At 51.2% G+C, this 15,082-nt stretch overlaps 1 protein-coding gene across 1 annotated transcript; it reads left to right on the forward strand.

Annotated features, from left to right (window-relative positions):
• Positions 1-287: 287 nt before the first annotated feature.
• PSMD3 (proteasome 26S subunit, non-ATPase 3) lies at positions 288-13,059 on the forward strand. Its single transcript, XM_043904446.1, has 12 exons — positions 288-685; positions 2,577-2,767; positions 4,364-4,501; positions 5,609-5,745; positions 6,603-6,793; positions 6,955-7,058; positions 10,504-10,618; positions 10,719-10,838; positions 11,176-11,279; positions 11,517-11,672; positions 12,368-12,418; positions 12,600-13,059. The coding sequence occupies exons 1-12, from the start codon at positions 466-468 to the stop codon at positions 12,675-12,677; spliced, it is 1,605 nt and encodes a 534-aa protein (XP_043760381.1). The 5' UTR covers positions 288-465; the 3' UTR covers positions 12,678-13,059.
• The last annotated feature ends 2,023 nt before the right edge of the window (positions 13,060-15,082 follow it).

Genomic DNA, 15,082 nt, shown 5'->3' on the forward strand with positions numbered 1-15,082 from the left:
ACGCCCTGCGTTCCAACAGGTTCTACCCACTCTTCGCGGGGTGGGGTGCGGTGCTCCGCTGTAACCCAGTTGGAGCCTGAGGTGACCTCTTGTGGACCTCTTGTGGACATTCACGGACGTGCACTCGAGAGAAACAAGCAAGAAAATCAACACACTGGAGCACTCCAAAACAAGCTTCACAGACTCAAAGAAACTCCTCCCCGCACCTTCCGTGGAGATCCGCCTCCATCCTGAGTCTCGGTGGTTGACTTTTTTCCCCTTTGATGACTCGGTCATCGACCAGCCCGGCCTGTCGTTTCCCAGAAGGCCCAGCGCCGGGAAGGGGTTTGCAGCTGCTCCGTCATCGTGCGGCCCGACGCGAGCCCGCGCTCGTGTGCAGGCCCGGCTCGGTTCCTGGTCTCCGGTGCGAGGGTTTACGCGAGGCCCCGGCCTCGGTCCCCGGACTAGGCCGCGACCCCGGGCGCCATGAAGCAGGAGGGCTCGGCGAGGCGCCGCGGCGCGGACAAGGCAAAGCCGCCGCCCGGCGGAGGGGAACAAGAACCACCGCCGCCCCCGGCCCCCCAGGATGTGGAGATGAAGGAGGAGGCGGCGGCGGGTGGCGGATCAACCGGGGAGACCGCTGGCAAGACGGCGGCTGCGGCGGCTGAGCACTCCCAGCGAGAGCTGGACACCGTCACCTTGGAGGGTACGAGAGCTTGGGCCGGGGACGTGCCATGATCACGGGTGACAGCACCGCGATGATGTAGCCTCTCCTTGGGACCCCGGCGTAGCCTTCACCACCGTGACTTGGGGGTTCCTTGGGATCACCCCCTAAGTGCCTGCTCCCGCTACCCTGACACTCCGGACCGCGGCCCGGATAACTGAACAGTCTCTCTAGACTCTGGACTCCTCCCTTCTCACACACCTCCCCCCCACAGGGAACTGCATCTAGAACTAGGTCTCACTGGGCCCTATATAGACTCCCTCTTCTAAGTTCTCTCCTCTTACCTTATTATTCCACTTACATCTCATCAGACTGATTCTAGTGACCCCAATGCATGACTGATCTCTATAAAAACTAGTGTCTGTATTTATCTTTGAAGGGGGATAAGGATAACACCGTAGACCCCTGTGTTTTAAGAATGATTTCTGTTGTCTTAACTACCTTTAGCAGACTCCCCTAAGAGAGCCCTTTCTGCTTAATATCTTGCTTCCTCCTTGCTCTAATTGAACTGCCCAAACGGTCCTATTTCGTTTTTCTCTCACTTCAAACCCTTACTCCTGCTCTGTTTCTAAAGAGTTTAAACACATTATACACTTTCAACTTTTTAGTTGTCATTTGTTTGTGTTCCTGATACTCACCTCCCACCTAAACTATATACCAGTTCCCCCATTTCTCTTCTCCTTGGTGCCTGTTCTCAGTTTCCACCCTTCTCTTGTTCCTCCAAGTTTATATTTCACTTTTCCAACTTAGAGCATCCTGTCCATATTTGGAGTGGGTAGAGTGAAGACTCCCCACTGTGACCCTGGTGCTATTTCCCACTTCTGGATCAAGTAGGACAGGACTATTTATTGGATTTGCTCTCTGCTTTACTGTATGAGAAACTAGCTCAAAAACATTGAAATAAGCAAAGTTATGCTCCTGGGTGGTGGTTTGAGGATATGATAGTATTGACTGCATCAGCTCCTATTCTAATACAAAGGAATATGAATACAAGGGAAACTGAGAAGCTACCAATTGATGGTGCTCCTTTATTTCTGGACATTTGTTTCCATTTTCCTCAATTATAAATAGCTTTGCAGCCATCATCTCTGCCCACCTATTTGATCTATTTCTGTAATTACTCATTTAGTATAGATCCCTGAGTTGAAAGGGTAAATGTTTTTAAGGTCTTTGGTAGATATTGTCCAGGAAAACTGTACTGATTTACATTATGCAAACAGAAATGTCCTGGTCACCCCTGTACTCTGTATGTTATCATTTTTCAAATACTGTTAGAATGGTTATTGAAAAATGTTTTCATTTGTGGTTATTTGAATACTAATGAAACATTTTTCATGTCTATTTGTCGGTCTTCTTTTCATACTGTCCATTGATACTAATTTGTATTCATTTTAATCCTTTATACAAGCTCTTTATTGAATATGCATCTCTGGCCACGTTTGTTGCAGATACTTTTCTTTTGCTACAGTTAATCAGAAGGATTTTGTTTGTTTGTTTGTTTTTTCTATGAAGTTCTTTAAGTCTTTTGTGTGTGTATGTGTGTGATTTCTCCCATTGTTCGCATTTGGAAAGTGTTTTCCTATTTGAAGATGTGCTAAATCTCCATGTGTGTCTGTTTTTCATTGTTTTTTTTTTTTCCTTTTTATGTCACCCTCTACTTCTTCCCCAACCCAGCTTTACTTTTCTGTGTCTCTTGGTTATGTCTTAAAATCAGCATATGGCATCCATAAGTATTGCTCAACCCTGTTAGGGCAAAAGAGGGGCTGGCCACATCCTGACATTTGTAAGAGGCTTCCTAAGACTGCTTGGCTGGAGTGGCGGAGGGGTAGGAGGAGTTGGAATTCACGTTTTTCCTCCCCCTGGTCCTCCACAGACATCAAGGAGCATGTGAAACAGCTGGAGAAGGCAGTGTCGGGCAAGGAGCCTCGGTTTGTGCTGCGGGCCCTACGGATGCTGCCTTCCACGTCACGCCGCCTCAACCACTACGTTCTGTACAAGGCTGTGCACGGCTTCTTCACTTCCAACAATGCCACTCGAGACTTCTTGCTACCCTTCCTGGAAGAGGTGAGTGAAGTCAGGCCAGTGCAGGAGTGTGGGCTTGGCTTGAGACACACAGAGACACACACTCCACCCTGGGTAGCTGTGTCCCATCCTGGAGACCTGTCTTGTTACCTGCCACAGCAGAGACATGAAGCAAAGCAGCCCCTCTTAATACTCATCTGCTCTCTAACAGGGGGACCATCCTTCGGCCCTGTAGGGTCTTTATTCTGAGTCAGAAAAAAAAATCTGAGAATTAGGACCCTTCCAACTACATTCATTTCCCACCACTCCCAACACAGGGCCTAGGAGAAGGTTCTACCACCTCTTTGCCTCTGAAGCTTCACCATGGAGGATGTAGAGAACAGTGGTTAAGGGGCTTCCCCGGTGGTCCAGTGGTTAAGACTCCTCACTTCCACTGCAGGGGGTGTAGTTGGATCCTTGAACAGGGGACTGAGATTCCACATACCTGCAGTGTGGCCCCACCCAAAAGAGAACAGTGGTTAAGAGCACAGGTTTTGGGGGAAGGTTGAATTTTTAATCCCAGCTCTACCATTTGGTGTCTGACCTAACTTGCCTGTGCTTCATTTGATGTATGTGATGAACAGATCTGGGGGCATGTTGTAGGGGAGCTGCTGAGGAAGAAGGGGCAGGCTCTTAGAACACTGTGTGGCCCAGAGCGCATGTTGATGAAGTTAGTTTGCTGGTGGTAGTTGTCTCCATGCCAGGAGAAACCTCTCCTTTCCCTTTCTGAGTATAAACCTCCTCTTATCATCCATGGTACAGTTCAAGCCCTGTCCTTTCTTAAACTTCATTGGCCCTTCAGCTGCCTTCATCTCCCTAAAATTCTGTAAGCTTACAATCTGTTTCATAGATGTAAAGCGCAGAAAACCCCCTGAGGTGGACAGTGAAGACTTTACTGTCTAGGAAAGAGGAGAAGCACCCTCCCCCAGCCCCGCCTGGAGTATTTTTTAACCTGTACATCGCTGAAGTCCCCCACCATGATCGTTTTTTGATCTGTTACACATTATTCCAGTTTTAGTGACTAGATCTGAAAATAAATACTATGAATATGTCAATTTCCCCCCAGATTTCTTCATTACCACCAAAAAAAAATTTTTTTTGTCTCATTATTCTTTTTTGGCCAAGCCACACAGCTTGCGTAACTCAATTCCCCGACCAGGCATTGAACCCAGGCCACAGCAGTGAAACCTAGAATCCCAGCCACTAGACCACCAGGGAACTCCCTGTCTCATTATTCTTGATCTCATCTTTAGAATTATATCACTTTATTAAACCCTGCCTGACAGAATTTGCAGTGGTTCCAGGTCTGGTGGTTTAATCTCTAGTTAGATTGTAGGCTCTCTGAGGGGTCCTTCCATTATTCTTTCTGTCCCCATTCTATCTATAAGGATGTTATACTCCTGTAACCCTTTTTTGTATTGATTTTATCGACAGCCTTTTTGACTCCCTTCAGTATTTTTGTATCCCCAGCACCCAGAAAAATCTTGGCACACAGTGGGCACTTGGTAAATCTCTGTTGAAATAGTAGTAAGTGCTTAAGAAATTCCTGGTTGATTGATCTGACTGAGCTCTTCCACGGTAACTCACATCCTCTCCTAGCCCATGGACACAGAAGCCGATTTACAGTTCCGTCCCAGAACAGGAAAAGCTGCATCGGCTCCCCTCCTGCCTGAAGTGGAAGCCTACCTCCAGCTTCTCATGGTCATCTTCCTGATGAACAGCAAGCGCTACAAAGAGGTATCCAAGACCAGAGCATGTGACTAACGCGCCCCAGGTAGTGCGTGGGGTTAGTGGGGGAGATCACCTCTTGTGTAGACATAGATCATCATTGGGTCATTCACTGCCCCCCAGACTCTTCCCCAACATGAGAATGCCCCCATCCGAGGAAGACCCCTCAACTCCTACTCCGGCTCTGGGAAAGGCCTGCCCATGGTCACTCTGTACCTCTCTGTGGCGCAGTCCCCGGATAGTGGATGGTTTAAAAAGAGTTGATTTGGAGGCAGAAAGACCTGGCTTCAAATCCCATTTGTACCTTAGGCAAATTGATTTCTCCCAGCTGTGTCTAAAATAAGACAAACTGCCATTCTTACAAGTTTATCATTAGTATTAAAACAATACATTTAAAAAATACTTGGCACAATGATCTGCATAAGGTCAGCATTCCCAGCGTGTTAATAAATGGCAGCTATTACTGTGGATCTGAAAGGCTTCATTGTGGATACGACTCTTCCAGCACTGCCTCCAGCTGCGGCAGCTGCCCTGGCAGGCTCGGCTTCTTTCCCAGGGGCACTCCCAGGAGGTGACAGTCTTATGCCTCAGTCTTCTGTTTTATTTTTCCCTTGCTTTGCCACTGGTTGGTTTTTGTTTGATTGGTTGCTCTTTAACTATAATTCACCCACTTGAAATTCTAGATTTCGATGATATTTTTGTATATTCACAAGGTTATACAACTGCCCTCCTGTCTAATTCCAGACAAGCTTAATCACTACCCCCACCCCCGCAAAGAAAAACACCATACCTGTTAGTAATCACACCTTATTCTCCCCTCACCCCAGCCCAGTAATCTATTAACATCTTGTGTCCCATGGATAATATGTGCCTTTTGTGTCTGACTTCTTTCTGTAGCTTAGTGTTTTCTAGGTTTATCCATCTTGTAGCGTGTATCTGTAGTCTGTTCCTTTTTATGGATGAGTAATATTTCATCACATGGATATACCACATTTTGTTTAACCATTGATTGGATGTTAAGCACTTGGGCCAGTTCCACTTACTGGTTATTGTGAAAAATGCTGATATAAACATTCATGTGCAAGCTTTTATGTGAATATTTGTCTACATCCCCAGGCACAGAAGATTTCTGATGATCTGATGCAGAAGATCAGCACTCAGAACCGCCGGGCCTTGGACCTTGTGGCTGCCAAGTGTTACTATTATCACGCCCGGGTCTATGAGTTCCTGGATAAGCTGGATGTGGTGCGCAGGTACCAGTGGCCAAGGGTCTCGCTTGTGGCCCTTGGGGTCAGCAGCATAGTCAGACACTACACAGAGCTGTGGACTTGCAGAGGGCCAAGGCCTGGGAGACGTCAAGGGCCCAGCAGGAGGTGGGAGTGGCGGTTAACATGCCCTGAGCTGTGGGAGGGCTTGAGAGGCTGAGACAGAGATGACCACTGGCCTGTTTAGTCCTGTCCCCCAGGCTCCTCCTTTCACCGCATGTCAAGGGAGGACTCTTGAGTGGGTCAGAGGTAGGAGGGCAGTATGGCTGAGTCCCTTTGTTTTGCACCTGAAACTACCACAGCATTGTTAATTGGCTGTACTCCAATATAAAAATAAAAAAAGTTTTTTTTAAAAAAAGGTACAAGGACAGGCTGGAAAACCTTTTACCACTCTGCTTGGAACCTGCTGTGGCTCCCCACTCCCCTCAGGGAAAAAGCCAGAGCCCTCCTGATAAAAGCTTTTGAGGCCTCATAGGGTCTGGGCCCCCCTGCTCCCCGACGCCTCGCTCTTGCATGGGCGCACACTTCCCTCGGCTGAGAGGGCCCTCCTCCCTGCATCCTTCAAGCCTGTGGTTAACGGTTACCTTCTCAGTGAGTCCTGCCCTGACTGGGCTGCTTAAAGCCACAACTCCCTCACATCCTCCTGCGCCCCTGTCGCACGTACCCTGATTCCCGCATCACCCCCACCTTTGGTCACGCCTCCCGGTACGCTCATTCATCGAGAGAGAGAGCGCAGGTTCTCTGAGCAGAGCTCCATCCTCTGTGCACCCAGACTGATGCTTTACTAGTTGGCTATTCAGAGTTGTTATTTGAGGCCTTTGACCTCATTTCTTTCCTCCTGGAAGCTTCCTGCACGCTCGGCTCCGGACCGCCACGCTGCGGCACGACACGGACGGGCAGGCCACGCTGCTGAACCTCCTGCTCCGGAACTACCTGCACTACAGCCTGTACGACCAGGCCGAGAAGCTGGTGTCCAAGTCCGTGTTCCCCGAGCAGGCCAACAACAACGAGTGGGCAAGGTACCTCTACTACACAGGTGAGCGGGGCCCGCCCCGGCCGGGAGGGGTCTCAGGCTCACTCGGCACAGATTGGCTAAGCATGTGGTGCCCGTGGGGCCTAAGAGGCGCTCTGGTTTGTGGGGGACCAGGGCCTGGATGATGCTCTCATCTTGATCAGCAGTCCTCTTCTCACACCCAGGGCGCATCAAAGCCATCCAGCTGGAGTACTCAGAGGCCCGAAGAACAATGACCAACGCCCTCCGGAAGGCCCCTCAGCACACAGCTGTCGGCTTCAAACAGACGGTGAGCAGCAGCGCTCCCTCCCCTTTGACCCCCTTACTCACCTGATACCACGTTACTGCCGTTTCCCCATCTGAGGAGCCAGGAAGGCATCCTTACTTAGTCTTCTTACCTTGAAGGTGGCATCACATGTCTGTTTCCACATAACATTGTTCAGGGCATCTTAGGCAGACACTGCCTGCACCTCTGGCAGTATATATCCCCAGTCTTCTCCCTGGTAGGTAGGTTTAAAATATTCCTGACTCCCCAGAAGCCCCTATAGTCCTTTCATGCAAGGGCCTGGTTCGTGTTGATAAGCTCTGGACTCTTTACCTGGTCCCTCAGGTGCCCCTTTGGGAGCAGTGATGTCTGTGGCCGGGGAACCCAGGGCCCTCCTTAAGGTGGCCGACTCAGGTGGGGGTAAACCTTGGCCATGTCAGAGCTGTCAGTCCCCAGGTATATTTCTGGAGTGCCGACCTTGATACTGGGCACTGTGAGGGATAGAAAAGAAGGATAAGAAATGCTATTTGCACTCAAAGAGATGGATACAGAACACTTGAAGCAGAATGGCTTGAGGGCTGTGTAAGATCGCAGAGCCTAGCAGCCAGGATTAGGACCCAGCTTTCCCAGCTACAGATGACTGCTCCTGCATTCACACCCAGACGCCTCCTAGCCCTTGAAAGAGCAGGATGAGCATGTACACCGAGGAGCTCAGTGTGGTAGGAGGTTTGGTTTGTTTCAGTTCAGCAGTTCAGAGAAAGGCAAATTCAGTTGTGGTAAAATAAAGAAATCTTTAAATAGTTATATTTGATTGGTTTTTGAAAGATGGGTAGAATTTTCCTAGAAGGGAGTGGTTTTTCAGACACATAAGGTACATTGCAGAATGTAAGATTGCTTACAATGTAGGACACACACTAAACCTTCTTCTAAAAATCAGTAAAAATGCACATAATTGACATACAGGCTGTGTTGCACACTAGGGGGGAGGTGTCATGGGGTAAAGCAGTATTTTCAAACCAGAGTGTGCTGTGGATGGATAAGGTTTCAGAGTTTTCTGTGGTAGACCCAGGTTGCAGGAAGGAGCAGAGGGAGCTAGAGTGAGGTCTTGCCCATGAACTGTTGGTGAAGGAGCCAGGAAAGAGGTGGAAGGGCTGCTCGAGAGGTGAAGAAGCAGAGTTGGGGGAACTTCCTACCCAGAGAGACTGAAGCAGTTAGGTGATGAGCCAAGGCCTGGGAAGAGGTAGGAGGAATGGGCTAGAGAGCCCAAGTGGAGAGCCAGCTTTAAGTAAAAATGGTGGGGTGGGGGTGAGAATGGGTAGAAACATACATGGAATTCAAAATGGCATCTAAAGCAGAGCACGCTGAAAGTGTACCATCCGTGATAGTTCCACGTTCTCGCCTTGGGGGATCTCATTTGCTTTCACGGCTTAGCTCTCACCTCCACAATGTGTCACCAAAGTCCATTAATCTGTCTTAATCTGCCCGGGTTGCTATAACAAGACTGGCTGGCTTGAACAGCAGAAATTTATTTCATCCTATTTCTGGAGGTGAGAAGTCCAAATTCAGGATGTTAGTGTGGCCGGGTTGTTCTGGGGGCTTCTCTTTTGCTTGGAGTTGGCCATCTTCTGATGCCTCCAAATGGTCTTCCTCCCGTGCATATCTGTATCTCTATTTCTTCTTGTAAGGACCCCAATCATAACTGGATTAGGGCCCATTCACATGACTTCATATTCCCTTCATAACCTCTTTAAAGGTTCTAGCTCCAAAACCAGTCACATTCTGGGGTACTCAGGGGTTGGGACTTCACCATAAAAATCTGGGGGTTCACAGTTCAGCCCATAATACAAGTTTTGAGCCCTCTCACAAACCCAGACCTGCAAATTCCACTTCTCAGCACACATCTCCATTAAGATACTTGCTGGCTTCTCTCACTCACCTTGTCCAGACCCGCCTGTGTGCCATTTACAGCCATTCTTGCTGTCCTGATCTGCATAGAAGCCGTGGGTCATCTTGGACTTGTCCCCACCTTCCCCATCACTGAGTCATCTGTTGATTTGCCTGACGGCTTTGGTAGTCATCTCCTCTCTGACGTTGCCCATGCCTTTGTTTGAGCCACCGACACTGCTGGTCACCATCCTCCCCTCCACCAGCCCAGCTTCCCCTGCCTGACTCAGTGGAGGTCCTGGCTGGTCTGCCTGGTCCAGGAAGCTTGCATTTTTCCCATTTCCTACCCAGTAAAGTATTGTGAGTCTTCTGGATCAGGTGGTTCAGGTAGTGTTATTGTTATTACACCCATTTTAGGGAGGAGGAATCCAGAGACTCGACATTTCTAGCTAGCATGTAAAGACTGGCATTCTGTCTCCGAGCTCAGAACTCAGCCTGGCACTCAGAACTGGGCATCCCGAGACGTGCCCCAGGCATCTCTCCTGACAGCCTCCCCACCACTTCAAGTACAGGTTGGCCTCTTCTCCAACCTGTCCCCTGGGCTGAGGCATCCTCCCTCCTTTTTCTACTTCATCAGAATCCTCAAGGTGTGGGACTTCCGTCATGATCCAGTGGTTAAGACTCTGAGCTCCCAGTGCAGGGGGCACAGGTTCTGTCTCTGGTCAGGGAATTAAGATCCTGCATGCTGTAAGGTGTGGCCAAAAAAATACGAGTCTGCCATTGCTTAAAAGAATCCTCAGGGCTCATGTTAATTTCTGCCGTCACCATGGCTTTCCCCTCACTCATGGAATACGCAGAGGGACAAGGTAGCAGTGAGTGAGGGGACCACCCCGGACGGCTGGACCCTCCTTGCCCAGGTGTGGGCACCATCACCCACACCCGTTTTTAACCCCTCACCTCCTTTGTGACACTTGCTTGCCAGTGGTTTAGCTGTCTGTGCTCCTGTCCCTCCTGCTTGTGGGGGAAGTTGCCCCCTCCTCCCACAGTCTCCCTTGCAGGGTGCTGCATCAGGAGAAGGGGCCCCATTTCCCAGGCAACCCTGTGCATCATACCCAGCTCATTCACTGAGGCTCTGCAGGCCCTTTCCTCTGCTTTTTCCTCTGCCCAGGTGACTAGTTTACATATGGTTCACCTCCCTAACCAGCATCTTAGGCTGACTTGCATCCCATTCCCGAGGCCTCTGGGCCCTGCTTCCTCACTGGTTCTGAGCCATAGAACCTGCCCATCCAGCCTGTACTTTGGAGCTTTGCCCTTTTGGAGCATTGTGCACTGACTGGCCAAGTGAAATGAAGCTGAGGGCCTGGTGTAGTCAAAGGGTCAGATGCTCCCAGGGCCTGACTCCCAAGGCAGAGCTTCGGTTCCACATGCAGCACAGCTTGAGCGATTTTTCCTCTCTCCGTGGGCCCAGTCCAGCGCCACCCTCCTCCTCCTCCGGTGTGTCTGGCTGAGTCGAAGCCCCGTGTTGTCCTCTCCTCCCACCCTGCGGGGCTCCTTGCCCACTGCCTTCTGTGTCACACTCTGTCAGGTGCACAAGCTTCTGATTGTGGTGGAGTTGTTGCTGGGGGAGATCCCAGACCGGCTGCAGTTCCGTCAACCATCCCTCAAGCGCTCACTCATGCCCTACTTCCTTCTGACCCAGGGTAAGGCCAGTCCCCTCCCAGAGCGTGCCGCCCCCCGGCACTGTGTCCCCTCTGGTGTGCACCACGTGCAGCATCTGACCCACTCCTCTCCCCACCGCAGCTGTCAGGACAGGAAACCTAGCCAAGTTCAACCAGGTCCTGGATCAGTTTGGGGAGAAGTTCCAAGCAGATGGGACCTACACCCTCATCATCCGACTGCGGCACAACGTCATCAAGACAGGTGTGGGTCGTGCTTGAGAATCTACCTTCCAGGGTAGGGGACGCGGGTTCAATTCCTGGTCAGGGAACAAAGGTGCCACGTGCTGCGGGGCAGCTAAGCCCACACACCGCAGTGAGAAGCCTTGTGCTGTAACAAACACCCAGTGCAGCCAAACTAGAAAAAAGAAAAGGTAACCTGATCACTTAAAAAAAAAGACAAGTGTGGATCAGGGTCTGAGGGAGCCCTGGAAGAGCAGGACTGGGACTTGGCTTCTCCAGGGGCTGGGACAACGCTATGGCTGTCTGGGCGGGTGAAGGGTCTGTGCCCACCCTGTCCTCCCCGTGGCCCCTCCTCCCAGGTGTACGCATGATCAGCCTCTCCTATTCCCGCATCTCCTTGGCGGACATTGCCCAGAAGCTGCAGCTGGATAGCCCAGAGGATGCAGAGTTCATTGTTGCCAAGGTGGGCCTGGTTCAGGGACCACAGATGCCGTGTTGCAGGCATGGGGTGGGAGGAGGTTGACGGCTAAAGTGGTGGCATGCCCATCTTACAGTGAAGCCAGGAGGTTGCCAGAGAGAGTGTGTGTGTATGCACGAATGAATGTAGGAGAGAGCAGGGAGGATAAAGAGATGAGACAGGATGTTCTCAGACTTAGAAGATGGACTTTCTGGTGACTTTTCCTCCCTTTGGGGCCTGCAGGCCATTCGAGATGGTGTCATTGAGGCCAGCATCAACCACGAGAAGGGCTATGTCCAGTCCAAGGAGATGATTGACATCTATTCCACCCGCGAGCCCCAGTTAGCCTTCCACCAGCGCATCTCCTTCTGCCTGGATATTCACAACATGTCTGTCAAGGTGAGGGGCCCCGAGCTGCAGAGAGCGGACCAGCAGCACGCTGCCACACCCACAGGTTCCTAGAGAAGACCGGCTTGGTTTGAGGCCCAGCTCCCGGTCTCTAAAGCACTGGGGGTCCAGAAGGGGCAGAGGACTTGGCTTGTGGGACCCCAGTGCCTCTGTCCACTTAAAGCGTCTGGTTGCCAGGGAGGATCAGACTGGGGTTTAGAGTGCATAGTTCCGGATTTGGTTCCAAATTTGAGTCGTTTACCTTCTCTGAGTCTCTGTGTCTCCATCTGTGAGACTGATAGTGAGGTATTACCTGCCCTGCCTACTTCACAGGGTTGTCGAGATTGGATGAAATCACTGTCTTGGGGCCCTTAGCAAAGTCTGAATTCTGTAAAGGGTAGGACCACCATCTTGGTCTACAAAAGGCTCCCAGTCCCTTGTGTGTCAAGTGCTGGGTTAGGTGCTGGTATTGTTGGGCACCAATGTTTTTCCTGGTCTCTCCCCCTAGGAAACCAGGGATATCACTGAGAGGGTCAGCCGTTTATCCCTCTGGATTTTCTTCTTTAGTGTTTATCACGTGGTGTCATGGGTCACCATGCCTAGCTCCCCCACCAGATTAAACTGAGGCGTGTCACCTGTCTGGTACGTTCCCTGGTGCCCAGGTGCCTGCCTCCTCTTCACTCACTCCTCTCTCCATTGTGCTTCAGGCCATGAGGTTTCCTCCCAAATCCTACAACAAGGACTTGGAGTCTGCAGAGGTAAGCTGCTTTCTGCTCTGGGTAGAAGCGGGAGTTTCTGGAAAGCCTGGGTGGGTCAGGTTGGGTGCAGACCAAGTGAGTGCCTGGCTGGTCCTCAGCAGCCTGGGTGGGTCTGGCTGGGTGCAGACCACGAGCCCCCGGCTGGTCCTCAGCCCCCCGCCCCCGCGGCCCTCTTCCCCAGGAGCGGCGAGAGCGGGAGCAGCAGGACTTGGAGTTTGCCAAGGAGATGGCAGAAGATGACGACGACAGCTTCCCTTGAGCTGGGGGGCTGGGGAGGGGTGGGGTGAGTGGGGACTGGCTCTGTCTTTCCCCCATGGGGGTCCCCTGCCCAGGGAACTGGCTCCTCTTCCCACATGGGGCACACAGACTGCTATGTGCAGGGGGTGAGGGGTGCAGGGAGCCGGTCACCCTACCTCATCCCAGGGCCCCTCCTCAGCCGGGGACTTAGCACACGGGGGCAGGCGGGCGGGCGGGCAGCCTCCCCAGGGCAGGGTCCTGGCTAGTGGTGTGGGCCGCACGATGGGAGGGACTAGCCCTGTGCTCTCCTCCAGGGAGCAGGGCACCGGAACTGGGACATGTGTTAGGTTGTATGTTTTTTGAAGCTTCAATTATGATTTTTAAACAATAAAAAGTTCTCCAAAGCTCCTTGTGTATCAGTTACTCTATTTTGCCCTCACAGGTACAGTGTTAACAGGCCCAGATTTTTCTCCTGGCCTGGGAGTGCCAGCCCCAGGCATGATCTGAGGACCTGGTGCAGCTGTAGATGAGGAGGCGGCCAGGGGCTGGGTGGAGAGACTCTGATCTGGGGTCAGAAGGGCCTGGGTTTACTCTTTCCTATCTAACTGGCTCTCAAATAATTGGGCAACTCTCTAAACCTCTCAGGCTCCTTTGCCAGATCTGTCAAATAAATGATTATACTTAGTGACCTCCTGGCTCTAAAATTAGGAATCTAGGCTTCCAATGGATCAAACAAAATGTGGGAGTCTGGCCCTCAGCTGAGATTCAATGAGAGAAGGGTCTCCAGCAAGGCTGCACCATGTTGGGAGCAGGGTCCTGCCCAGCTGGCCCTTGAGGAGTGGGGGATGGGTTCCTCCCTGAGAGCAGGGAGGAGGAGTCAGGCACGAGGGGGCTCCCTGTAGCCCCCCACCCACCTCTGCCAGCAGCATATGGCAAGAAAATGGACCTGCCCGGCTCACCGAGTCTTCAGCCTCAGCCAGTGATGCACCCCTCGTTGGGCATTTGCATTATTCGTGTTCTCGGGCTGGCACCTGGGGTGTATGTCCTGCCAGCTCTGTTATCTGAATGGCGCCTCATGGGTTTCTCCCTCTCAGCTGCATTCCCTCTCTTATCGGGCTCTTGCTCTCCACCTTGCTGATTTCTTTAATTTTCTTTTTTTATATATATTTATTTGGCTGTACTGGGCTTCCCAGGTAGCGCTAGTGGTAAAGAACCCATCTGCTAATGCAGGTTAGACATAAGACATGCCAGTTCGATCCCTGGGTCGGGAAGATCTGGAGAAGGGAATGGCAATCTGTTCCAGTATTCTTACCTGGAGAATCCCACGGACAGAGGAACCTGGCGGGCTACATACAGTTCATGGGGCCGCACAGAGTCAGACACGACAAGCAACTTAGAACAGCGCTGGCCTCACTTGCTGCACACGGCATCTTCAGTCTTCACTGCAGCTGTAGGAACTGTCTTTTTAATTGCAACATGTGGGATCTTTAGTCTCAGCATGCCAACTCTTAGTTGCGGCGTGTGGGACCTAGTTCCCTGACCAGAGATCAAACCCAGGCCCCCTGCATTGGGAGTGGGAAGTCTAAGCCACTGGACCACCAAGAAGTCCCTCCACCTTGCTGATTTCTACACATCGCCCAGACATCCTGCCTCTTAGTGATTCAACTCCCCAGCTGCTGAACCACTCACTTATTGGTAATGAAATTCTTCTCTTAGGAGGTTTGTATGAAAGCCTTATCTTTCCAACTAGTTTGCAGATTCTTAGAGAACTTGAGGCATATCTGTCCCTCCAGGACTGCCCAGTGCCTAGCATACTGAGTTCAATAAAGTCTCGTTTGTTAGGCAAGGTCCACTGTACATTCCCAGGTGGCGGTAGTGGTAAAGAAACTGTCGGCCAATGCAGGAGACAAAAGAAACGCAGGCTCAAGCCCTGGGTCGCAAAGATCCCCTCGAGAAGGGCATGGCAACCCACTCCAGTATTCTTGCCTGGACAGAGGAACCTGGCAGGCTACAGTCCATACAATAGGGTCCCAGAGAGTCGGACATGACTGAAGCCACTTAGCATGCATGCACTGCATTTTCATCTGTGGATAGCCCCAATTCCATCAAAGGCATGTTTTAGACTGGCCTTACCTTAGTTCCTTGCATCCAAACTTTATTTTCTTTTTTAAGGATTCAATCTTTTCCCCATTTTATAGGCCAATTCAAAAATCTAATAGATCTTTAATTCCCTTCCAGGAAGGATGAGCACCACCTCCACGCCCTTCCAGGGTGGGTGTGAGGACAGGCTTAGGCGGGCTGTGAACCCTGGCCCGTGTGATTCCAAGTTGGGGTCCCATTCTGTAGGGTGTATGCAGCCTTCCAGATTCAGTCTGTGGCTCTGTTTTCTTGTTGGTTGGTTGGTTTTTGTCCTCACATTGCTGTCCT

The sequence above is a fragment of the Cervus elaphus genome, chromosome 5, assembly GCF_910594005.1.
Source record: "Cervus elaphus chromosome 5, mCerEla1.1, whole genome shotgun sequence".
Taxonomy (NCBI): domain Eukaryota; kingdom Metazoa; phylum Chordata; class Mammalia; order Artiodactyla; family Cervidae; genus Cervus; species Cervus elaphus.